Source organism: Felis catus, chromosome D2 (genome assembly GCF_018350175.1).
Source record: "Felis catus isolate Fca126 chromosome D2, F.catus_Fca126_mat1.0, whole genome shotgun sequence".
Lineage (NCBI taxonomy): Eukaryota > Metazoa > Chordata > Mammalia > Carnivora > Felidae > Felis > Felis catus.
Genome location: NC_058378.1, coordinates 81,408,588 through 81,432,693, shown reverse-complemented (window position 1 = coordinate 81,432,693; position 24,106 = coordinate 81,408,588). Strand labels below are relative to the sequence as shown.

The 24,106-nt window shown below is 47.3% G+C and overlaps 1 protein-coding gene and 1 long non-coding RNA gene across 6 annotated transcripts in view; both read right to left on the bottom strand.

Moving 5' to 3' along the window:
- Positions 1–681: 681 nt before the first annotated feature.
- LOC109492771 lies at positions 682–3,157 on the bottom strand. Its single transcript, XR_002146745.3, has 3 exons — positions 2,698–3,157; positions 1,437–1,545; positions 682–741 (listed from the first exon to the last, which is right to left on the bottom strand). It is a non-coding gene; the product is annotated as an uncharacterized LOC109492771 (long non-coding RNA).
- Positions 3,158–3,326: 169 nt separating this feature from the next.
- FANK1 (fibronectin type III and ankyrin repeat domains 1) overlaps positions 3,327–24,106 on the bottom strand; it is a 104,611-nt gene continuing 83,831 nt past the window's right edge. For 3 of the 5 annotated variants that reach the window (XM_045041030.1, XM_045041031.1, XM_045041032.1), the window contains 9 exons: positions 23,139–23,263; positions 15,990–16,071; positions 14,896–14,970; positions 13,682–13,747; positions 7,271–7,436; positions 4,521–4,664; positions 3,919–3,996; positions 3,663–3,722; positions 3,327–3,575 (listed from right to left, as the gene is read on the bottom strand). In XM_045041030.1, coding sequence (XP_044896965.1) covers positions 3,510–3,575; positions 3,663–3,722; positions 3,919–3,996; positions 4,521–4,664; positions 7,271–7,436; positions 13,682–13,747; positions 14,896–14,970; positions 15,990–16,071; positions 23,139–23,263 — 862 coding nt within the window. In that variant the 3' untranslated portion in view covers positions 3,327–3,509. The remainder of the gene's footprint in view (positions 3,576–3,662; positions 3,723–3,918; positions 3,997–4,520; positions 4,665–7,270; positions 7,437–13,681; positions 13,748–14,895; positions 14,971–15,989; positions 16,072–23,138; positions 23,264–24,106) is intronic. The other 2 variants (XM_045041033.1, XM_045041034.1) reach the window with 2 other exon arrangements.

The following is a 24,106-nucleotide window of genomic DNA, read 5'->3' as shown; positions in this document are numbered from 1 at the left end:
CCCCTCCCCTGCTCTTGTTCTCTCTCAAAAATAAGTTTAAAAAAATGTGTCTATAATCTCACCCACTTAAAGAGGCACAAGGAAATTCTGGAACAGTACATAAGACACTAAAATGAGTGGGCGGAGGGGGGGGGGGTCAGGGGACAGGTGCTGCCAGTCGACGCGAACCAGTCAGGTGATGGCACAAGAAAGGTGTCTTTAAACAGACACAGAGGGGAGGAGGACAAGACACTCGTTTTGAACAATGTCAAGTGTATAACCGAGTAAAATAATTTTTTCAAGTCACCTTATTTACAAAGGGGAGAAATTCAAAAACACAAGCATGCGGGGGTAGCAATGCAGACGTCAGACTTACCCAGAAGGAAAACCTAAGTTTAATGGCAATTTATGAATTTTTGAAAAATAGAATCCAACTTCAAAAAGAACTGCAGAAAATACAAAGAAAAATAGATCTAGAGAATGGTAACAAGGGGTCTCTCTTTCTTACCACCTTTCACCCACATCAAAGCAAGTAGGCAAAAAATAAGTACCTGGAAGACCTCAGTTAATAATGTCTTCAAAATGGGGCGCCTGGGTGGCGCAGTCGGTTAAGCGTCCGACTTCAGCCAGGTCACGATCTCGCGGTCTGTGAGTTTGAGCCCCGCGTCGGGCTCTGGGCTGATGGCTCAGAGCCTGGAGCCTGCTTCCGATTCTGTGTCTCCCTCTCTCTCTGCCGCTCCCCCATTCATGCTCTGTCTCTCTCTGTCCCAAAAATAAATAAAAAACGTTGAAAAAAAAATTTTTTTTTAAATAAAAAAAAATGTCATCAAACTGATATCAAATTGGGATACTTCAAACATACGGAATATGCCTTCTTTAAAGTGCTTCTAGAAAACTAGGTACACAGAACCATACATAAAACTATTATGTATACATTATATAATATTATATATGTTATATATATTAAATTTCATACATATATAATTTTGTACGTTAAGCCACAAAATAAATTCCAAATGGCGGAACACAAGCCATATGTTGCTTCTTTGGGAAAATTAAAACACAAGATAAGTCACTAATCTCATTAAAGAAAAAAAATAAGAAGACACAAAGCACCAGCGAGAAGAATCCAGAAGTCCACTGCAATCTCCAGTGAGATTATTTTGAGAAGGATGGTTCAATCCTTTAAGATCTAATCAAGTCACCAAATCGACAGACTTCAGGGAAATACGCCTTATTAGGGTTACCAGAGACGCTGAAAAGACGTTTGAGAAGATTTAGTTTCTATTCCTGAATTTTTAAGAATCTGAGTAAGGCCAGAAACCATAGGGCTTGAGAGATGCGAATGTCATTTGTGGAAAATTAAACTCACAAGTGTACGACAGGATCCCGGAAGCAGTCATTTTCGGCTAAGTTACACTGGGATAAGAAACCACCCGTCAGTTTCAGTGACTTACCCCAAGGATTATTGCTTACGCACGGGTCACGCCCATCTCTGCGCCAGCTCTGCTCTCCTTGGGGCCCTGGGCTGATGGTGCAGCCTCCCTCTGAGTCACAGCTGGTCTCCTGGCAGAAGAGAGACGTGGGGATTCTTTAAACTTCTGCTCAGAGGGGCAGGAGCCATTTCCGTTAACATCGCATTGACCAAGGTCCCCCCATTATGTGGCCAAGGCTGCTGTGAGGAAGATGGGACGATGTTGCCAAGGTTTTGTCAGTAAGAAGGGATGCGTACTCTTGCCCCAGAGGGGGCTTGTGACTATGATCTACAAGAGACCGAGAAACGAAATGGAGATGAATTTCAACACCAATCCTGGGGGCGAAACGCAGGGGCCTTGGGAGTGTTGTGACTCTGTGCTCTGATTTTTGAGAGAGATTTAAAAAGTTAATCCAGGGGCGCCTGGGTGGCGCAGTCGGTTAAGCGTCCGACTTCAGCCAGGTCACGATCTCGCGGTCCGTGAGTTCGAGCCCCGTGTCAGGCTCTGGGCTGATGGCTCAGAGCCTGGAGCCTGTTTTGGATTCTGTGTCTCCCTCTCTCTCTGCCCCTCCCCCGTTCATGCTCTCTCTCTGTCCCAAAAATAAATAAACGTTGAAAAAAAAAAATAAAAAGTTAATCCAGGGGCGCCTGGGTGGCTTTATCGGTTGAGCATCTGACTCTTGATTTGGGCTCAAGTCATGATCCCGGGGTCATGGGATCAAGCCCCTCATCAGGCTCTGCACAGAGCATGAAGCCTGTGAGATTCTCCCCCTCCCTTTCTCTCTCCCTCTCTCTCTCCCCAGCTTACGATTTCTCTAAAAAATAAAAACCTGGCAAATTTAAAGGAATGTGCTTTTGTACAAAAGGTAAAACACTGATGAAGTACGTAAGGAGAGGGATGATCTAGGACCCACGAATCCAATTCCTGAGGTGGATATTCTAGAAACTGTGTGGAATAAAGCTGAGCATTGCCAACATCAAGAAAACTGCGCTTTTTCTCTGCGCCCTTCCCCCCAAAGCTTTAGAGCTTTAATTACCTTTTCATCGGTGTTTCCTTACAGAGAAAATTCCACCCCTGGGCAGACCTTCGTAGCTGGCCTTCTCACGGGGCTGAGTTAACCCGCTTGTCCCCGAAGCCACAAAACGCACACGGTCCGCTAGCCCACTTGGCCCGCTTCGCGTGTGTGTCTGCCACGTTCAAGCTCCCGCGCACGCGTGCCTAAGCTCCCAACCGGCACACCTACCTCTGGTTCATTCCTACTGGTCTCCCAACCGCGTGATCGGCATCAAAAACCCTTCTGCTGCTCTGAAGGCGGAACGTAAGACGCTTCTCTTCGGCAGAGGCGTCACTGTGCCAGCAGGCTGGGCCTTTCATTGTCAGGGCCAAAGTATATGCAAACACATTCTCAGACAGGTCTGTTCTAAAACAGACTGACCCTCCACCAAACACCTCTAATAGAGCGGGATCGGAGTCTTGAAATATGGATTTTGTGCTTTGATGTGAGGCCAACAGCTGAGGAGAAAGCTTTGCACGTGGCCTCCTGGGCTTTCGGGAGGAGCTGTCCCTCCAGGAGGGAACACCAGCCTGACCACGCAGCCTGGAAGGCCCGGAGTCGGGAGGGGAGGTCATAATTGAAAACACATGAGGGAAAGAATTTCCACAAGGTCCCAGAGCGGCTCAGAGGACAGCCTTGGGGCGGGGGGGGGGGGGGGGGGGGGGGGGGGGGGGGGGGGAGCGGAAAGTGGGAGATCCATGTATGTTTGTGCAGCTCCAGTGCATAAATATTTTGTTTCGTGTCTCACTCCAAAAGGCCCAAGTGCAAGAAAACATCCCCGTGCCGGAGACACCCAGTGAGGACACCACAGGCCCGCGTGCGTAGGTAAAAAGATGTATTTCAAAGTCGGAAACAGTTGTACGTTACAAAAGTCACGGTGAACCTTCAACGAAAATAAATAATCAAATAAAAAAAAAATCAAACCAATCAAAGAAATAAAATCAAATAGTCAAACGTGGGACGTTGTTTCCCCGGGGCTGTCGGGCTAAGTGGGGCCCGGCTCAGCAGACAGAGGGCTTCTTCGCCATTTGTTTTCTTTTCCTTTCTTCTAATAAGGAGACCACGTTCTAGAGAAACAAAAACAGATGAAGGTAATCCAAGGGTCCGGGGCTCTTTTATGTTAAAAGTATCACAAAATTAGCCTTGAAAATCACCAAGAGCATCCCAACCTGTCTGTCAAAAACTCTGGCCATTTCTAGGACACCTTTGCCGAACTGAAAGTGAAAACAACAAAGATTATACATATGCATGTGTGTGTGTGTATACGTATATACGTGTACATATACACGTATATGTATATATATGTGCACGTATATACATATGTATATACGTATATAGGTATATATGCATATATATATGTATATATTTCTCCTCCAGGGAAAGACTTTAGATAAAGAAGGAGTTATTTACCTCATTTTTTACACTTGCGTCTGCCCCTTTGTCAAGAAGTAACTGGACTAACTCCTCGTGATTATTCAACACGGCCACCTGAGAAACAAAAGTCAGCGGGGTGTGAGAGAGGCCGCCCTCCCTGCGGAGGACGCGGCCGGCGGTCAGGGTGGACCCCGTGCAGGCGGGCCCGGAAAATCGGCCGGCCGCTTTCTCCGGAAGGCAGAGGCAGCCAGGGCCACCGCGGCTTTGCGGCGAAGCTGAGCGCCAGGGACACGGAAGCAGAGTCTGCCCTTCTCCCCACGAAGATGACACGGGAGAGAAACGCCAGGCGGGACCAGCACAGAAAGCAGCACGTCCTTTGCTTTAACAAATCTGTTGGGACCCTGCAAAGGCCCAGGGGGCTGGGGCTGGTAATCCTTAAGGAAAGAGTTGTAGGAAGACAACAAAACTACTGTAGCGACCTTGTCATGCCTTCACTACAGGCCGGTGGGGAATACATACAGGCAGCCAAGGCCCAGGGCTCGCGCACGGCCGAATTCACCAGAATTGGCTAATTACAGAAGCGGCTCTCCTCCCGATGGCGCACGCAAAGCCGGGCTGTTTTCTGAAGGGTGGCATACCATTAGAGGGGTCTTTCCGTCTTTATCCTTCATGTTCACGTCCGCTCCCGCTTCGATCAGCAGAGAGGCTACCCTCTGGTTTCCTGAGACCGCAGACACCCTCATGAGCGGGGTCCATCCCGAGCCCGTGTCCGCAGCGTCTACCTTTATGCCAGAGGAAGAGCTGCCCTGAGTCCAGTCTCTTTTCCCTAAAAGTATTCATCAGAAACTTACAAAGGAATGGTGACTGACCCAACCCCCCCACCCCGGAGTTGGAGAGCTGGTGAGGACTGAGACACGGGGAGGAGCAAGGGGACCGTGCCCACAGAACTCACACTCACATGCAGTGAGGTGCTGTGTTCAGGCACCTGTACAGGGTGCGGGGAGGCCCCGGGACCTCCCACTGGTATCTTCATCTACGTTTCGTTCAAATGGTTGAAAGACGGAATAGAAAAAATGAAGCGCCCTTGGGGCGCCTGGGTGGCTCAGTCGGTGAAGCGTCAGACTTTTTGGCTCAGGCCATGATCTCACCGTGAGTTCGAGTCCCACACGGGGCTCTGTGTGGACCGCTCCGAGCCTGGAGCCTGCTTCGGATTCTGTGTCTCCTTCTCTCTCTGCCCCTCCCCCACCCTCTCCCCCCCAAAAATAAACATTAAAAAAAAAAATGTGTGTGTGTACAGACACGCACAAACAACCCTAATTGTGTTACGGAAGGATTACACAAAGATGTTAGTAAAACGCTAGAATGGAATAATATAACCAGAAACTGCCAGTAAGTCCTGGGAACGCGGCAGGTTATTTGTATGGATGAGATTATCCTCTGCAACGTCATTAGGATTTGCACCTCTTTGTCATGCAAATAACAAATAACCTTGGAGCAACAGACTCCATTATGTTTAAATAATAAAAGAATCGCCTTGTTTTACATCGTGCTTTAGGTGGTCTTCCGGTGAACGTTGACCCACGTTTTCTCGTTTGGTTCTGAGGGTTAACTAGGGTAGGTGCTTTTATTGATGCTTTACAAATGATGAAACCAAATCTCCGAGAAGTCAAACGCCTTTCCCAAGGTCACATGGCTCATTAAATGCGGAGATGGTTCCCCACACAAGTCAGCCGCTGTTGGTATAAAATCATCATATTCCAGGGGCGCCTGGGTGGTGCAGTCGGTTAAGCGTCCGACTTCAGCCAGGTCACGATCTCGCGGTCCGTGAGTTCGAGCCCCGCATCGGGCTCTGGGCTGATGGCTCAGAGCCTGGAGCCTGTTTCCGATTCTGTGTCTCCCTCTCTCTCTGCCACTCCCCCATTCATGCTCTCTCTCTGTCCCCCCAAAAAAATAAATAAACGTTGAAAAAAAAATTAAAAAAAAAAAATCATCATATTCCAGAAGGGTGGCCCCAATGCCCTGCTTGGCTCCCAGATCCCTCCTATAGCCAAGTCACCCAAACAATGGGTGACCCCTCTGGCAAAAACACGGAGCCACTCATGTTGACATCATCTACCTGCCCCCCGCCAGCCACGTAGAGATCTTCAGTGGACACATTCATGTAACTCCAGCGCTACAGAAAGAGAATTTACCCCAATAAGTGTGCTCGTATCTGAAGCCCAGAAAGTCTGTGTTTCCAAAACTACAGTATTTAAAGGATCATGGCGGAGACACGCCCTTCTTTCAGCAAAGGCCAACCTCCATTTTTAACTACAGACTTTTACTGGGACCAAAGCATGAGCAGAGTTCATCATAAACCAAACGAGGAGACTGAGGTTCTCACTACCACACAAGGCGGGTGGGACCCGGCCCTGCCACCGAGGCCCACAGGTTAATCCTTCTGACCTCTTGTGCAGCTTTCTAAAACAAAGATAACAAGAAACGTAATAAAAAGGAATTACCTTAACGACTGAAGTTTTTCCTTCAAGGGGCCCCTTCCTCAGGCCGCTGAAGGCATCAGCAGGGGCCAGTGAGACCCCACAATTAGGCCTGGGCTTCCCTCAAACACGCTTCAGGGACAAGCTAGAACAAATCCGCCCACATCTTCCAAGAGACATGACTTTTCCCAGTTTGGGTTTATTTTCCAGGTCAACGGTTTCAGTTCTCAGTGCTCTCCGCCATCTGGCCATCTCAGTGAGGACAGCATTTTGTTTGCCACGATTCCTTACTTCCGGGCCTTGAAATTTTTATTTAACTTCTTTCCAGTCTTGCGCCAAAGTTCTCAGAGTTATCAGCAATCACCATGATTGAGCTAATCCTTCTTCTTGACCTTCAAACAGCTACAGAAGTCCAAACAATGCCGATCCTATTTGCTAAACCAAATTTGTACTTTCTGATAACATGAAAATACCAGAAGGATACCCACCCGCCTGCTTCAAGGTAAAGGCCCTAGGAGCTGAAATGCTCTGTTTGTGACATGATCCCTTTGCTCTCTGGAAGGGTTTTGTGATGAAGAATCTTTAAAGCAACCCAAGAATAAAGAGAGCCTAATTCCAAGGGCAACAAAGAGCCCTATGGCTGTGAGGGTTCTTGACATCCTGTGTCTACGGCACCTAAGAGAGTCTCCAGTACGTGGCAGGTAAAGTCCAGTAAAGTGTTGCTGACAGACAGATCTCTTTTCCCAAGGCTTCCGGGACCTTCTCACTGAGAAGTCAGAGAACTTTCTGCAGCATTTCTAAGTTGAACTAATCAAGGGCATCCACATAAGACTCTGCTTCTCCTCAACCCTGTGGAACAGAGTTTCAAGGTCTTAAGGACACAGGTGTAGTTGACAAGGAAGATCCCGTACCTCACAGCCATCTTTTATCATCCACTCGATCACGTTGCAGTGGCCTCCATCCGCGGCCCAGTGCAGAGCCGTACAGCCTCCTAGGTCTCTGGTCTCCCAAGAAGCACCGTGTCTTCGGAGATATTTCACCACATCCAGGTGTCCTGCATAGCACGCAAGCATCAGACTGCAACATATAGAAGCAGCAGCATTAGCTGTAAGTGCAGTTGCCAAACTCAGGTCCACATCTCACCCTCCACGGCTTAAACCAAGAAATCCTAACGTGAGTAGAAGAGCCCCAAAGGTTATTCATGTGAAATGTTGAAAAAGCCTTCAGACGTTGCACTAAATAAGTTGGACACAAAAGGCATATTTTATGATTCCATTTACGTGAAATGCCCAGAACAGGCAAACCCACAGGGATAGAACCGGAACATTAGCTGTTTCCAGGGGCTGGGGGAGAAGAAGTGGGGAGGGACTGCCAAGGAGTAGAGGGCTTCTTTCTGGGCTGATTGACAATGTTCTGGAATTATACAGTGGCAGGGGTTGCACAACTTTGTTAATACATTCTTTGCCAAATTTTAAAGGAGTGTGTGAATTATATTGCAATTACAAAAAAATAAAGTATCACTGTAACTGAGTAAGACATTGGATTTAAAAATATCCATGAGTCCATGAAGATATTCAAAAAAAATAGAGGGGAGAAAATAACTCCTTTGACATTATTGAAGATGGCTATTTGGCCAATTCCATACTGTAAATATTGGTATTTAAAGAAAATAATTAAACATTTAGTCTGCCTTTGTAGAATGAAATGTAGACTATCCTCAGTTGATGAGGGAAAGCCCTTTTTAATAGAAGCCTGCCAGCTAATCAACATGGAAGGAATTACAGAATTAGGAAGTCACATTTTTGCAACTCCAAATTAAATAATTGATTTGGGCAAGGACCATCAGTGGATGGCAAAATTATTGGGTAAAAGGTTAAGGGAGCACAGGACACTCATGCCATGCCGAATGATCAGCCCGTTGATAATTTGCTGATTTCAGTGGGAAACCACATTTTTACAAAGAAGAGGTTTAGTCATTACACTTGAACCAAATGAGCAAACCTAGAATCACCAACTGTGGGCCAACATGCCTTCCTGATGGATAGTCACAACACTAGCTCTGAAAGTTAACCTGCACCTCATCAAGCCTTTAAACCTAATTTTAACTTCATTGGCAATAAAGGGACAAATGAACAAGGTGAACGCTGCCTCCGCAAGTAGGAGACAACTAGGCAACTCAAGAACAGAGAGCATTCTATAGGGTAACTGGTCTGGTCTCCTCAAAATGTCATTGCTAGGAGAAAAATAAAATATTTAAACCAAAAAAAACATGGACGGAGGACCAGTCTAGAATAAAAGAGATTAAGCAGATAGGACAACCAGATGTCATGTATGAGCCTTAGTTGGATCATGGTCTTGCCCCATAGCCCCCTCCCCAATAAAGCCATGGTGACCTTTCGGAGGGCAAGTGAGGAGACCTGAATAAGTGACGGGAGCATCAGCGATGTCGAGGAATTCGTGTGAAGTGTCTTAGGTTATGCAGGTTGATGGCCTGGTTTTTAGGCAACTGAAACATTGAGGGGTAGAGGGTTATGGTACCTACCAGCCTCGAAATAGTTAAAAGCTACTAAAAATGTAGACAGAGAAGCAAATATGGCTAAGATTCAACAACTGCCAAACCTAGGTGGTGAGTATATAGAAATTCATTCGTACTGTTCTTGCAACTTCGCTAAATGTTTGGACTGTTCAAAATAAAGAGTTGAGCGGGGCTGAGGGGGAGGAAGGTCTTCCTTCCCAAGAGGGCAATTCTACAAAGTCTCTGAGTGATAAAGACAATGTCCAGCTCTGAGACCCAAGCCTAGGCTGGGCTGGAACCAGACGTCCACACTTCTGTATCCTGATGCAGGCCTTCACTTCTTGGAGACTCCCGGAAGAGAGCCAGCGGGCCCTTGACCTGCCCAAGGCGTGCGGTGCTTGCTGAGTACGTAGACTGCCAATGCTTCATGCAACTGTTTCAGGCTCCCTTTAGATGCATCGCTTTCCACAGAGAGTACATCAACTTACACTTTGGTCAACTGCATCCGAGTAACACGAGCCCATTTTATTCACCTACACCAGCACTACTAACATTTTTTTAACGTTTTATTTTTTGAGAGACAGAGAGAGAGAGAGCACACGTGCACATACGCGGGGGAGGGGCAGTGAGAGGGGGGACAGAGGATCCAAAGCAGGCTCTGCACTGACAGGCTGACGGCAGTGAGCCCCATGTGGGGCGTGAACCCACGGACCACGAGATCATGACCTGAGCTGAGGCCTGACCTCAACCGACTGAGCCACCCAGGTGCCCCTACTATCATTTTTCAATTAACAATATGACAATACGCTTGTAATTTTTATTACTAGCAGTTCTGCATGTTAGCTTTTTAATTTTTTCTGCTATGAATTGTCGTTTTGTGTAAACTGCTCTTTTCTACTGTCTTTGGTCGGTGGGGGGGGGGGGGGGTTGTATGTGGATCTTCTCTAGATTAAAGATGCCAGTCATTCCTCTATAATGTATTTGCAAATCTTTCCCCCAGACTACCCTTAAGTTTGTAATTAAGCTTTTTTTAAATGTGTTAGGTGCTTTTAATCTTCTCCTTAGTGACTTATATCTATGATTTTGCCTTTCCCATTGCAAGATCAGATAGATATATACTGTGTTTTCTATGGTTCTGTTTTTTACATTTAATTCTTTTTTAATTATTTTTTTTAATGTTTATTCATTTTTGAGAGAGAGAGAGAAAGAGAGAGCGACAGAGTGCAAGCAGGGGAGGGGCAGAGAGAAGGAGACACAGAATCCAAAGCAGGTTCCAGGCTCTGAGCTGTCAGCACAGAGCCCGATGCGGGGCTCGAATCCACGAACTGTGAGATCATGACCTGAGCTAAAGTCGGACGCTTAACCAACTGAGCCACCCAGGTGCCCTTTACATTTAATTCTTAATTCATCTGGAATTTATTTGGGTGCATGGCTACATAAGGCCAGAATTTAATTTTTCTTCAAATAGCTTTCTCTAACATGTTCCTCATTAGGCTGTGTTGCCCCCATCATCATAAACTTCTTACATCCATGGGGACCTATTTCTATTTCACACTATAGATCTTTGTTTATGCCAGGATCATACTACGTTAATTACTATAACTTTATAAGGCATTTTAATAACTGTCCAAAGTCTTTCCACACTTCTCTCCAACAAAGCTAATAGCTGTTGTCATCCCTTCGTTCTTCCAGGTGAATCACAAAACCATCTTGATGGGCTCCCAAGAATAATTCCTTGTGAGGCTATACTGGGTCAATATATTATTAATCTGGGAAAAACTGAAAATTTTACAGGATTCAGTCTTGCCATCCTAGCATATGGAATATGTCCCTGTTTTTTAAACTTTTAGATCTCTCAGTACTTTTTATAGGCTTTGAATACAAATTTCTCACTTTCCTTAGATACTTTTATTCTATTTTGCTTCCCTCATTATATTTATTAACTCGTTATTGCTGTTATTTAAGACGATTTCTTCCTTTATCGTGTAGCTGGCCCCTTTACCGAACCTCCTTATCAAGTCCAAGTATTTGAAAGCTGATTCTCTTGGGGACTGCAAGGAAGGTGCAGGACTCTTACTCCGTTTCATATCTCGCCAGACTGATCCGTGTTCCAAAATACCGATCACGAGATAACATATAACGTGTAGTTACCAGATGCCAAAGCACCGTTCTATGCATTTCATATATTGACTTGTTAAGGGCTCACAATTCTCGAAGTACTTCTGTTACCCTTATCTTGTAGATGGGGAAATTGAGGTCAGAGAGGTTAAGTTAAGTAACCTGCTCAACGTCCTACGCCCCGAACATAGAGGAATCTGGATTTGACATCAAGCTATCTGGCTCTCACCCACTCTCGTGGGCTTCACTACTAATTTTTATTTTTTTTATTTTTTTTTCAACGTTTATTTATTTTGGGGACAGAGAGAGAGACAGAGCATGAACGGGGGAGGGGCAGAGAGAGAGGGAGACACAGAATCGGAAACAGGCTCCAGGCTCCGAGCCATCAGCCCAGAGCCTGACGCGGGGCTCGAACTCCCGGACCGCGAGATCGTGACCTGGCTGAAGTCGGACGCTTAACCGACTGCGCCACCCAGGCGCCCCTTCACTACTAATTTTTAAAAGGAATCTGTCAACACTGAGAAGGATACCGGCTGACCGTCTTCCATGATACACAACTTGGTGTGATGGAATCAAAGGATTCACTTCATCAGCAGAGGCAGATCCTCTCATGTACCAGACACTATGACAGGACTGAAAGCATGCTGCACTTTAAAATTTTTTTTTAACGTTTATTTATTTTTGAGACAGAGAGAGACAGAGCATGAACGGGGGAGGGGCAGAGAGAGAGAGGGAGACACAGAATCGGAAGCAGGCTCCAGGCTCTGAGCCATCAGCCCAGAGCCCGACACGGGGCTCGAACTTACGGACCGTGAGATCGTGACCTGAGCTGAAGTCGGACGCTTAACCGACTGCGCCACCCAGGCGCCCCAGCATCCTGCACTTTAAAGACGAAGATACTTTAACTACTAAAGGGGCCGAGTTGCACCAAATTTTTGTTTTGTGTCTACACATACACAGGTTTTCACCTTTGGTCTACTAACAGGAAGCATTATATTAAGAAATTTCCTAATCTAGACCTTCTTACCCTCCTGCATGATCCTCTGAGTTGGGATGGAAGAGACATCAATACCTGTGTACATATCAACACGTGAGCAGCTTTCTTTGTATCAGACTTTAGCAGTCAGGTTATCCTCTGTAACTTTCCAACTTCCTCTCTGCTCTGGAAAAGTTCAAAGTCATCGGTACCTAAAATCTGAGCGAGCTTATGGGTAGAACCGTCAAGCCACAGAACCTGTGCTGGAGGTAATCCTTTAATAATTTTCTCATGTCTTCCATGGATACTGGTTGTTGCAGATTTTCTGCGCCTTGGGTTGGTTTTGGTCTTGTAAATTTTCTCAGAAAAGGTATCATCGAAAAGATAGTTTCCATGAAATTTTCAACTCTACTACCATAGACACAAGTGCACCATTTTCTTTTTACATGGAGATTTCCTCTATCGCCACTATTACGGGCCCTTCCAAAATTCTATTTATTCTTCTTAAATTTCCAAAAGATCTTCTAACTATGGCTATGTGCCATTTCAAAATTCTAATTTTTCTCAGATTTGTAATAAATTGGTCCATTTTATTGTGTAGCTTTTTTTATGCAGCAGCTTGCGTTTTTTTGCTCTTACGTTATTCAACAATCTTTCTATTTTCTTTTTTTTTTTAACTTTATTTTTAGAGAGAAAGCACAAGCAGGGGAGGGGCAGAGAGACAGAGACAGAGAGAGAGAGAGAGAGAGAGAGAGAGAGAGAGAGAGAATCTTAAGCAGGCTCCACACTCAACGCAGAGCCAGATGCAGGGCTCAACCTCACGACCCTGGGATCACGACCTGAGCCGAAACCAAGAATCAGACGCTCAAGTGACTGAGCCACCCAGGTGCCCCAAACAATCCTTCAGTTTTCTAACCAACTTCTCCTTTTTCTTTCCTCTTTCCTACCTCTCAAGGTCCGTATGTTCTTTAAGTTGGCATTATTCTTTTTCAAACTTCTTGAGTTGAAGGCTTAATTCCAAATTAACCTAAGGGTTACTCAGAAAACGTTTTAAATTTTTAAGGGATTTCTTTAATCATTCCTTAGAATCCATTACTGTGTGTGTTCATAGCCTGTAGTGGGTTAGGCTTTCTGAGCTTAGGAATTGCTATTTTTCCCTTGTGGCCCACCAAAGGTGACCAGTGTTTTGTAGCCACCCTTGGACACTAGTCTGTAGGGCACACACCTTCGAGCTGCACTCTGATGTGACTCTAAGCTCCTTGAGCAAAGCCCTTGTGTTTTCCACGCCGTTCTACCCAACAAATACGGGTTGCTTAGAATTAATCAGTTAATTAAACCTAATCGCTAGAACAGTGATTATTTTTAAGTCCTTGTAGAACATTCTTTTATCTCTCTAAATATAGGTTGCCAAGTTGCACGATCTTTTCGAAAACTTCTCCCACACCGCACCCCGAGCTTTTGCCGCACAAAGTTCTCGGGTCGTATCTTTGACTGAGGGTACGTGCATGATAATTTGTGGCCCATAAACACCCCGCTGAACGAGGGAATGAGTATACCAATGAACAAGCCAGCCTTTGTCATCGACATCTTTCAGTTGGGATACAGTCTTGTCGAAAGCAGCTGCATCAAATATTTGGGTTGGATCAAAAACCCGCTGGGCACAAGCCTAGTCACACAAGTCGGGGGACATCTCAGGGCACGTTAGCCACCTACCTGTCCTTGCCACTCCCGTTCTTCAGATTCACATCCGTGCCATTAGAAACGAGGATTTTCACAAGCCTAAAGGAGACAAATTTGAATGTCACTAGATCCGTAGCTTTGATGGGTAGGAACCCACGATGATGCACTAACCATAAACAGCACTACATTTAAGACCCATCTCCATACTTTCTTCTCTATCTTCAGAGGCCAGCTGGCTTCGAAGGCAGGAGGTTTTTAAACCAGAAAACTACCCCTTCAACACCAAAAAAAGGGGGAGGGGGGAGTCTATCCCTCACATGAATTATTCATTGGAAACAAAGTATATCACATGAAACGCATTGTACTATCAAACTAATCCACTGTCACTTTAATGACCCTTTTAAATAGATTTTCGAACGGCAGCATTTGATAAAATATAGGTCTTTTTTTCCAAAATGGGCACTTAAGTAGTTCAATATAAACATGATTGAAAAATAAGCTATTCGTATTTATGCTTCTGCGCGGCATAGAGATAATGGAGTGTGTCAGTGAAAATTATATCTTAGCAACCTATCAGGAAAGTTGGTTTTCCAGAATCAATATCCCTTCCGCTCTATTTTTTTCTAACGAAATTCAAATTCCAATAACCAGTTTTCCTGGGACATATAAAATATATTAGAAAATACAATTAAGTGACTACCTCTCTTCCTCACCATAGGATTTGTACATTTTTACATGGCCTCCTGCTTGTTGTAGAACTTCGTGATTAAGACGGCTGAGGGGCGCCTGGGTGACTTGGTTGAGCATCTGACTTCGGCTCAGGTCATGATCTCACGGTTCGTGAGTTCGAGCCCCACATCGGACTCTCTGCTGTCAGCGCAGAGCCTGCTTCGGATCCTCTGTCCCCACCTCTCTCTCTCTCCCCCTCCGTCCCTCTCTCTCTCTCTCTCGCTGCCCCTCCCCCACTCGCTCACACACATGCTCCCTCTCTCAAAAATAAACAAAAAGAAAAAACACATAAAGGCATTAAAAAAACACATTAAAAAAAGAAAAAAAATAAATAAAAAGTTAAAAAAGGAAAAAAACACAGCTTAGTTTTTGTTCCGCCCTTACATGGCACAGTTTTGGAAAGGGAGAAGAAGTGGGGTTCCTGCGTGCTCTGTTCCCTCCCCACCCATATTCTGACCGGAGCCTTTGGGGAAAGACAAATGTTCAACCACTCAGAGATACGAGAGGAGGAGCCCCACCTGGTATATCCTTTCTGGGCAGCGACCATCAGGGCGGTAAAGCCAAACTTATTGGGAACATCCACCTTAACGTTTCTTGGGAAAAACACAGAGAAAAGAGATTAACGTGCTTGGCGTGGCTCCCTGGAGAGTCACCGCTGATGCCTCGCGCAGGGCACAGGTGGCTACAATGATTCACTTTCCCCAAAATTCCCATTTCTTCCGGGCCATTAAGTTTCTGTGGTCTTCAACTGCCCCGCCTAATATTTTAAAAGGATTCAAAGGCACAAGGAGAGAAAAGTGTTGTGATTTCACTTAGACTAAGCAATCCCTTCAACTCAGAACCATGATGCCACCAGATGGAACACTCTATGAGGAGTACCTCCCCCGCCTGTAGCAGGGGACACGGTCTTCGGTTCAGACACTGGTCCACCACGAGCCTACACTGGGGGAGACACGCATCTCCCATCTCACCTAATGGACAAGAAACGCTACCACTGGAGGAGGAAAGCAGAGCTCTTAAACTCTACCAGTTTAGAAGCCTTGGCTTTTGGTGGGATACCTCTCTTCTCCAACTTAAGAGCCCTACTCGCAAATGACCTGTCTTCTCACACACTCCAAACTATTGAGACTCAAAAAGAATCTAAGTTACATTGTCCCCTTTGCCCTAGGAGGCAGCCTCAACGTCCCACCGGTAGCCACTGTATTGGCTACCTTTCTTTGAGCGTTTTACCAACCTTTTGAACAAGAAACAGCTGATGTCATGATTCCTTAATTTCATCAGGAGTGAGATAAATATGGGCACCTCGGGGGTGAAAGGTGCCTAAACGCTATGGCAGAGAAGCCAGAGTCAGAAACTATTTCTGGGAAAGAACACAGGACACCCAGACTTCTCATTTTCATCTTCAATTTTCATTAGATAATTATAAAATAGAGGATTTACACGGGGCATGAAGGTCATCTTTATTAACTATGCTGAACTCACACGAGTCACCGGAGATCAATTTTGGAGCAATGTCGAAGGCATGGAAAATCCGGGGGAAGTAAGTGTGATTTTACGCACTTGCTGGGCATTAAAAATTAAAAAAAAAAAATTTAAGGCAGATTTCTCTCACCCTCCTTGAAGTATTCGAACCAGCAAATCTTCATCATTCACACTGACAGCTCGATGAAAGTGCTCATTACTTATGGGTTCTCCTGAACAAAGAAGATGGAAAGCAGTCATCCAAAATCACAGAGAGAAGATTCATCCTGGCTACCTCCCCCCTCTGCCCCCCACCCAGTGGACTGGAGCGGATGCTCACACGTTCACCTCCAAGAAGGCACTTGGCTATTCCGTTAAGTAGATCTTCGGTTTCCTATTGAACTTCTTTTACTGAAAAAGACCTTGTTTCCATAGATTAAGAGCATTTAGATGGTCCTAAGGACCTGGGATAGTCTCGAGTTCTAAGAGTATTACTTTGTGAGTGTGGTTTTGGTATGTGAAAATAATCCTTTCAGATTTCCTAAGACTTAATACACGCCTCTCAGGAGCCAGGAAAAGCCCCACTATCGTCACAATATGGTCTTGTTTGCCAAAGAGTCACTAAACTGCTTGAAGAGACAATAAAAATAAATTGCTTCGATATAGGGGCGCCTGGGTGGCTGCGTCGGTTAAGCGTTCGACTCTTGGGCTTAGCTCAGGTCGTGATCTCACGATTCGGGAGTTCAAGCCTCACGTCCGACTCTATGCTAACAGGGCGGAGCCTGCTTGGGATTCTCTCTCCCTCTCTCTCTGCCCCTCCCATGTTCTCTCTCGCTCTCTTGCTCTCTCTCTCTCTCTCAAAAACAAATTTTAAAAAATAAAACCTTTAAAAAAAATCTGCTTTAAATTGCTTTGATACTTGAAATCCTAAATTTCAGTTCTTCCCAAGAATGTGACATTCAGGGGGGCCCGGTCTCTCCCGAGCTTCCGGGGGCAGGAAGGGCTCATTCACAGAGGGGGACCGCCGTGAGAAAGCCCGATTGCGGGGGAGAGCCTGCCAAGTGGAGAAGAGCGAGGAAGAGGGTTCTGCAAAATACTCAAGGCACGACGGGAAGTGGGGCAGGAGGGAGGGCGTCCCTCTGTGCTGGAGAACAGGAACTCCTCAGAGAGGAGAAAAGGCTTGAAGTTCAGAAAGGAGCGGAGTGGGAGGAAAAAGGACCAGGTGAGGGAAGCCCATCTTCCAAGGCATTTGTTCCACGACTTGACTTGTTTCACATGGACGTCCTAATTGTGTGAACACTTACGCTTAAATGAGACACAAGGGAGGCACTCAGAACAGCACCTGGCACCCGGCTAATATCCAACACGGGTCTGTGGTCGAGCGGGTGGCATTAGGGCGTGGCGGCTGCCCTTATGCGGCACAGCCCCACCACGCTCTTCTGCCTACGCCCAGCCCCCTACACGCACTTAGCACCTGACCCAGATGGGTACCGAGTTGACAATCCCCAGTTCCGGCAGCTCAAAGGTCTCATTCATTCATTCATTCAACAAACGTTCATTAAGTAACTCACACGTCCGGTCTCGACACTGACCAGAGAGAACAAGACAAGCACGTTCCCCTCCCTTTAGTATCCTAAACCCTAAAACACCCACCCCCTCCACCGCACCCCAGACTGCTTCCTGGGGCCCACCCACCACCTCACCGCCCTCTCTGCAGAGGCCCCCTGCGCATCGCTGCCCAGTGGGAAGTAAAACTCCCTGCTCCTGCTCCTTATGGTAGAAAAACTCTGTGGGATGTCAGCTCCTGGGCACTGGAGCCACTTTCCTACCGGTTTCCTTGGAGGATTTTCGCTGGGAAACCGGGGACAGAGGAATGTAGGGATCGCTATCAGAGTGACCTTTTAACTGATACCCTTTCTTCTGGCAAAAATAAAGTTAAGCCAAGTTAAAACCGTTTTGAAATAACAATTTTGTCTGCTAGAGCTTGCCAATCTCCTAAAGATTTTTTTTAGCCACATTGTACTTCCTTTTCATCATTCCGCACATATTTTTAGGCCAAAAGCTTCAAATAAAAGTATCATGATAAAATGTCAAGGGACAGGACCCACCGCTGTCCCCGGGCCTTCCCAGGAAGATCATGGCTAGCCTGGGGGTTCCACCTGGGGGCTAGGGAAGGGAACAGGGTTTCGTACACCCTCCCGACGCCCCCAGAAGGCATTCGGCAAAGTCTGGAGACGTTTTTTTGTTGTCACATCTGTTGGCTAGAGGCCAGGAAGGCCGACAAACATCCTACAGCACACAGGACGAGAATGATCCAGCCCCCAAATGTCAAAAGTGCCAATGTTGAGAAACTCTGGGCTAGAGTAATATGGACTTCAAGTGATCTATTAGGTGACCCATCCATACTTGAGTAGACAAACCCATGGAAGGTTTCCCTTTCTTCTTCAGATAGGGGGAGAAGAGCGGGAGGGCAACTGTGCGTCTGCTACCCCACCAAACAGCCCCCCTCCTGTGACTCTCAAACTTCAATCCCCACTTAAGATACAAAAACAAGCAATTTGCATAGACTCATCCAGAAGAACACAGGAAGCTCATCCTAGTCCTACTGACTTTTAGAATATGGCATCCTAACTCAAATCCTATTGAGTACCTAGGACTCGACACAAGGCTTCCTAGACTCTTCTTCAGAACACAAAACAGAGAGCCAGGAAGGCTGAGCGAGTTGTCCGAGGTCCAGCAGGTAGGGGTGGGCAACATCGGACCTCAAAACGAGTCTTTTCACAAGGCCACGCTCCTTCCTCGGGTGGGAGGTAGCTGACCAAGCCATCGCATGCTTCCAATCGTATTAAACCTTGAATATAAGCAGACTTCTTAAATAAACAACTATGATCCCCCTCACAAAGTGTTCGAGGAAAGGGAATGCCAGAGACTAAAACGCTCCAGAAAAGTGCTAACTTCTTGAGATTTTAAAGAAAGCTCTAAAAGCACTCGCGGTATCCCAGCATATTTATGCACCGACCGCCTCCAATCCGCATCATCTGTCTGACGTGACCTGTACAGCTGTCCCAGTAGGGGGCACCCCCTGGTGCGTCCTACCCACAAAGCCCCGCAGCGTGCAAATATCGGGAAATGGAAGAAGATCGTTTTGGGCTTAGAAGCTTGAGTGCTGCGTGCAGCCAAGACTGGAGTACTTTGAGAGTAGGACGTAATTTAAATGAACGTATCGCCTAGTCCGGCTTCTGCAAGAGGTAACCAGTGCCCTCGTAACTTGATCTGAAAACAAAAGGACGTCCCACGGAAGGGAAGGAACGCAGCATAATTGTTCATCATTCCTCGCTGAGTCTCATTCAGCAAAAGGAAGCGAGAACCATCATTCGGGACACAAAAAACTATCATCCGCAGCGTTAACTCATTAACCCGTCTCAGAAAACTGCCAGGAAGGCAAAGAGGTTCTAAGGGTTCGCACCAGACGTGAATCAACCAAGGAATGGAACAGTCCCGGTTTATGCGAACTTGACAGAGAAACAGAAATGAAAAGGCTCATGTTCGCAGTGCAGAGCAGTTCTATCTCCCCCCATAGACGGGAGTCCCTCCCCCCCCCCCAAAAAAAAGGAAATTCCAGGTGAGCCAAATGTTCCACTCCTCCTACCCTTGAATCCTTTAAGACATTGTGGGCCTGGCCCAAGGGACTGCCATCAGTCAAGTGCAACTGACTATAAAGAAGGCAGGCTTTGCCTCTGTGGGCTTGTTTAGCTAATGTTTACCCCGAGTGTTGCAATGACAAACACACAGACACAGAATGGATACTGCCCGTGGGGAGGATGTCCGGGAATGCTCACCTACGCTGGACGGAACTCATCAGGCAGGACCACATGAGGGGCCACCCGGGAGGAGAAGGCAGAAAGCCATCGCCCTGTTCTGTAAAAGGGTCATTCGGCCACACACATGCCAGCAGATATCACAACGGGGGAACACCTTTCTTGGTGGAATTTAAGTCTCTATTAGAAGCAGTGAATAAATGATGAGCTCATTGGAGGAGATATTTGCCAATTAGCAAGCAGCAGCTGTTTTTCTCTTTTTAAGGGCCCAACTGATTAAAATTGCATGCCTCATTTAAGCAAGAGTCTCGTGTACTTTACCTGGAATTCAAAAAAAATTTAAAAAAAGCTGCGCATCCTTTATTCAAACAAAGTACATGCTTTTGCGACTCATTAAAACACTTTCAAACTAAATGCAAATGATCAGCCCACAGAAGCGTTTTTACTGGTTTTGTAGAATATTCACATTTGTAATTCTTTGTTTAGCATGATCTGCCCTCCTTGAGGGAGTCTGCTGTGGGTGTTATAAATATAATAATAGCACAGGAGAGCAGCAGCCAGCAGGAAGGCGGTACCTGACCCTCGTCACCCAGGAGAGCCCCCGAGGCCGCGTCTGGGCTGCAGCACTGCGCTGTGACCTGACAGAGAAATGCTCCGCAAGCCCCAGTACCCCGGTCATCACCAGGAACCACATCTCCGTCACGCCTGGTCCCCGCAGCAGGTCTTGTCTAATGACCCATGGAAGCCATGGACCGCAGTGACAGATGCCCTGGACTACTGGACCAGCTCTCCGTGGCCGCCTCTCGGGAGCCAGCTTGGCAAGCAGGCGGCACGATCCCCGTCAGCTGAAAGGGACTAAGGTTTCTGCCCTTCCTAAAGAGCTCCCGATGGTACCCAAACACCCCGTCAATTCTGGCCACGAGGCCCAGAAGCCCCTGCCCTGATGCTGACGTGGTATGACGAAAGATGCCAGTGCCACCCGAGGTTCACCGTGGCGGGTCCTGCGTCCTGTTCACCCTCACCTTGCCGGTTCACGTGGACTCGCCCCAGCCAGGGGGGAGACACGCCCATCTCCCGAGAGACGTGAGCGTGAACTGAGACAATTAGTGTTTCTTTCTCCTCATCCTAATCCTGTCTCTGGGCCTTTCCACCCACCGCCCATCCACCCATTTGTTGTGGACTTCTACATGCTGGATGGGTAGACGGGACTTCTAAGATTCCAGATGGTACTTTTAATATGCTAGATGGGGGGCACCTGGGTGGCTCAGTCGGTTAAGCGTCCAACTTCAGCTCGGGTCATGATCTCGCGGTCCATGAGTTCGAGCCCCGCGTCGGGCTCTGTGCTGACGGCTCGGAGCCTGGGGCCTGTTTCAGATTCTGTGTCTCCCTCTCTCTCTCTGCCCCTCCCCTGCTCACGCTCTGTCTTTCTCTGTCTCCAAAATAAATAAAAACATTAACAAAAATTCACTATGCAAGATGGGCCTCTACATGCTAGATGACCGTCCCATCCCAGCCTCCTTTCAGAAGCACACAAGTTGGTGGGAGACAAAGAGGATGAAAAATACATAAGATAAGATGCAGAGTGTTATCAGAAGCGGTGAGACGAAGCTGTGTGCTGAGGGAGGCGCATGGCAGACGGTGGGGAGCACGAGGAACCACCCAGGCTCTACCTGTGGAGTGGGCTCAGCATGCAGGAGGGGAAGGGGTGCCGGGAACGGGGGGCTCCAACGTGGGAACGCTCCAGAGAGAAGGGGCAAAGGCAGTGGGGTGTGGGGGTGGCCTGTGGGCGACTGGGGAGAGAGGACGGCGGGGAGCGTGCTGGCCCAGCATCCCCTACAGAGACTCTATTCAAACAGCAGGTTCCTTGGCTAACCTTCCTCCCGTCCCTGCTCCTCCCTTCCCCGTGCCTGCCCTCAACACAGCAGAGGCCACGCTCTGCCTCCTTTCTTTCCCCTAAAAGCTCCAGGAGCAACCTGACCCCCATATGAAGAAAATGCTTCCGTGGCCACCACGTTAAGGACGAGCCCTCTTTCCGGACCTGTGTCTCTGTAACTGACCATTTCCCTTCCAAAGTCTCCTCTGAAATTCTGGGCCTTCGCAGTGAGCGGAGCACCTTGGGGGAAGTACAGGACTCACGGCTGTCGCTGAATTCTCAGTTTGCCAAGCTAAGACCCAACTCCCCCAGTGCCTTGTTTGCAAATGAAGATCTTAGAGGCTCACAACCTAAATCATATATATATATGATATGATATATATATAATATATACGTACGTGTGTGTGTGCATGTACACAAACATGCCAAATGCAATATTCACTAAAACTTTAAAGTAACTTTTACGAGGGGCACCTGGGTGGGTCAGTTAAGCATCTGACTCTTGATTTCAGTTCAGGTCATGATCTCACCAGCCCATGAGTTCAAGCCCCACATCAGGCTCTGTGCTGACAGCATGGAGCCTGCTTGGGGTTCATTCTCTCTCTCTCTCTCTCTCTCTCTCTCTCTCTCTCTCTCTCCCCCTCTCTCTCTGCCCCTCCCTGCTCATGCTCTCTCTCTCTCAAAGTGAATACATTTAAATTACTTTTACTCACAAGAGGAAGATTTTCTTTGTGCAACTCAAAAAAGATGTGTGTTTTCAGCGAGCAGGCCACGAAGAACATTCCTGACCATTTTAATCTTTACCACACACACACATCTTTAAAACGTTTTAAAGTGGCAATCACAGAGGGACGCCTGGGTGGCTCAGTCAGTTAAGCCTCCAACCCTTGACTTCGGCTCAGGTCACAATCTCGTGGTTTGTGAGTTCGGGCCCCGTGGGGGGCTCTGCGCTAACAGAGCAGAGCCCGCTTGGGATTCTTTCCCTCCCTCTCACTCTTCCCCTCCCCCACTCGCTATCTCTCAAAATAAATTTAAAAAATCATTCATTCACTCATTCATTCATAATAACAAGAAATCACCGATCACAGAAAATATTCACACCCTCAAACATGACCTGGGGAAAGGACGCGCTGGTCAGAGGCGGCACAACCCGCCCCACCTGTGGAAGCCACGCTCTTCAGTCTTCCTCACTCACGGCATCGCCGGAAATCAGATGTTTGTGTCAAGACGTAGAACTGAAATTGTCCAAAACGGACAAACCGCTCCGGAGACCTCCTCTGCTGAAGACACCCAAACAGGCAGCCTGTTTCTCAGCCCACACCCCTGCGGCCCATTTCCCAAGACAGGGGACCCCACCCTTTGGTACTGAATGTGCACTCACAGGGCGGTGCCGGCCCCAGCACGGTTCTCCCCGTTTGTTAAAGCACAAGCAGACTTCCCTCAACGCGACGGCCAGGCCCGGCCCATAAACAATGTCATCCCGGTGTTCAGAAGTGGACCCGTGTCTGTTTCCAGGAAGGCCGGGCAACAGGCAGGATCTTTTTACCTCCGCACCACTTATCGTCTTTGCTGACTTTTAGGTAAATGAGTTCCGCGTGCGTGTACTCACTGGTCGTAGATACCGAGACCACCGGGCTGTATTCATATTCTCCAGAGGGGCTGGTGACCTTCAGCCGAAATCTGTACAGCGTGCGTGGTTCCAGACCCTCCACAACATGCTTTGTTGCATATCCCCTAGAGGAGAGGAGACACGCGTCATGATGATACCAGGTGATCGAATCAGCACGCTCTGAGAGTCCCTAAAAGACCAAGCGGAAGTGCTTTGTGAACGCGGGCTGCTTCTACTACGACCCCATCTTGGTTGTGGTCAGTCTCCGAGGCTAGACCGCGAGGGCCCTGAGGGCAAAGGACAGGTCACGCATCCATCCTTCCCCACCCTGCCCAAATCGTAGAATCGGGAGCAAACACATGATTTTTTTGCCTTAAGCACAACTACTAAGTTTGGGGGCGGTTCGTTACACAGCAAGGGGTGACTGATACACATCAACAAAGAAGAAACGATAAGGAAGACAGTGAAGAAATGATACCAACAGCATTAAGAAAAAAACATTGAAGGGGAGGACCCGGGTGGCTCAGTCGGTGAAGCATCCGACTTTGGCTCAGGTCGTGATCTCGCGGTCCGTGAGCTCGAGCCCCATGTCAGGCTCTGTGCTCACAGCTCAGAGCCTGGATCCTGCTCCGGATTCTGTGTCTCCCTCTCTCTGCCCCTCCCCTGCTCATGCTCCATGTTTCTCTCAAAAATAAATAAATGTCGGGGCGCCTGGGTGGCACAGTCAGTTAAGCGTCCGACTTCAGCCAGGTCACGATCTCGCAGTCCCTGAGTTCGAGCCCCGCGTCAGGCTCTGGGCTGATGGTTCAGAGCCTGGAGCCTGTTTCCGATTCTGTGTCTCCCTCTCTCTCTCTGCCCCTCCCCCGTTCATGCTCTGTCTCTCTCTGTCCCAAAAATAAATGTTGAAAAAAAATTTAAAAAAAATAAATAAATGTCAAAAAAAAATTGTTTAATAAAAAAAATCTGAA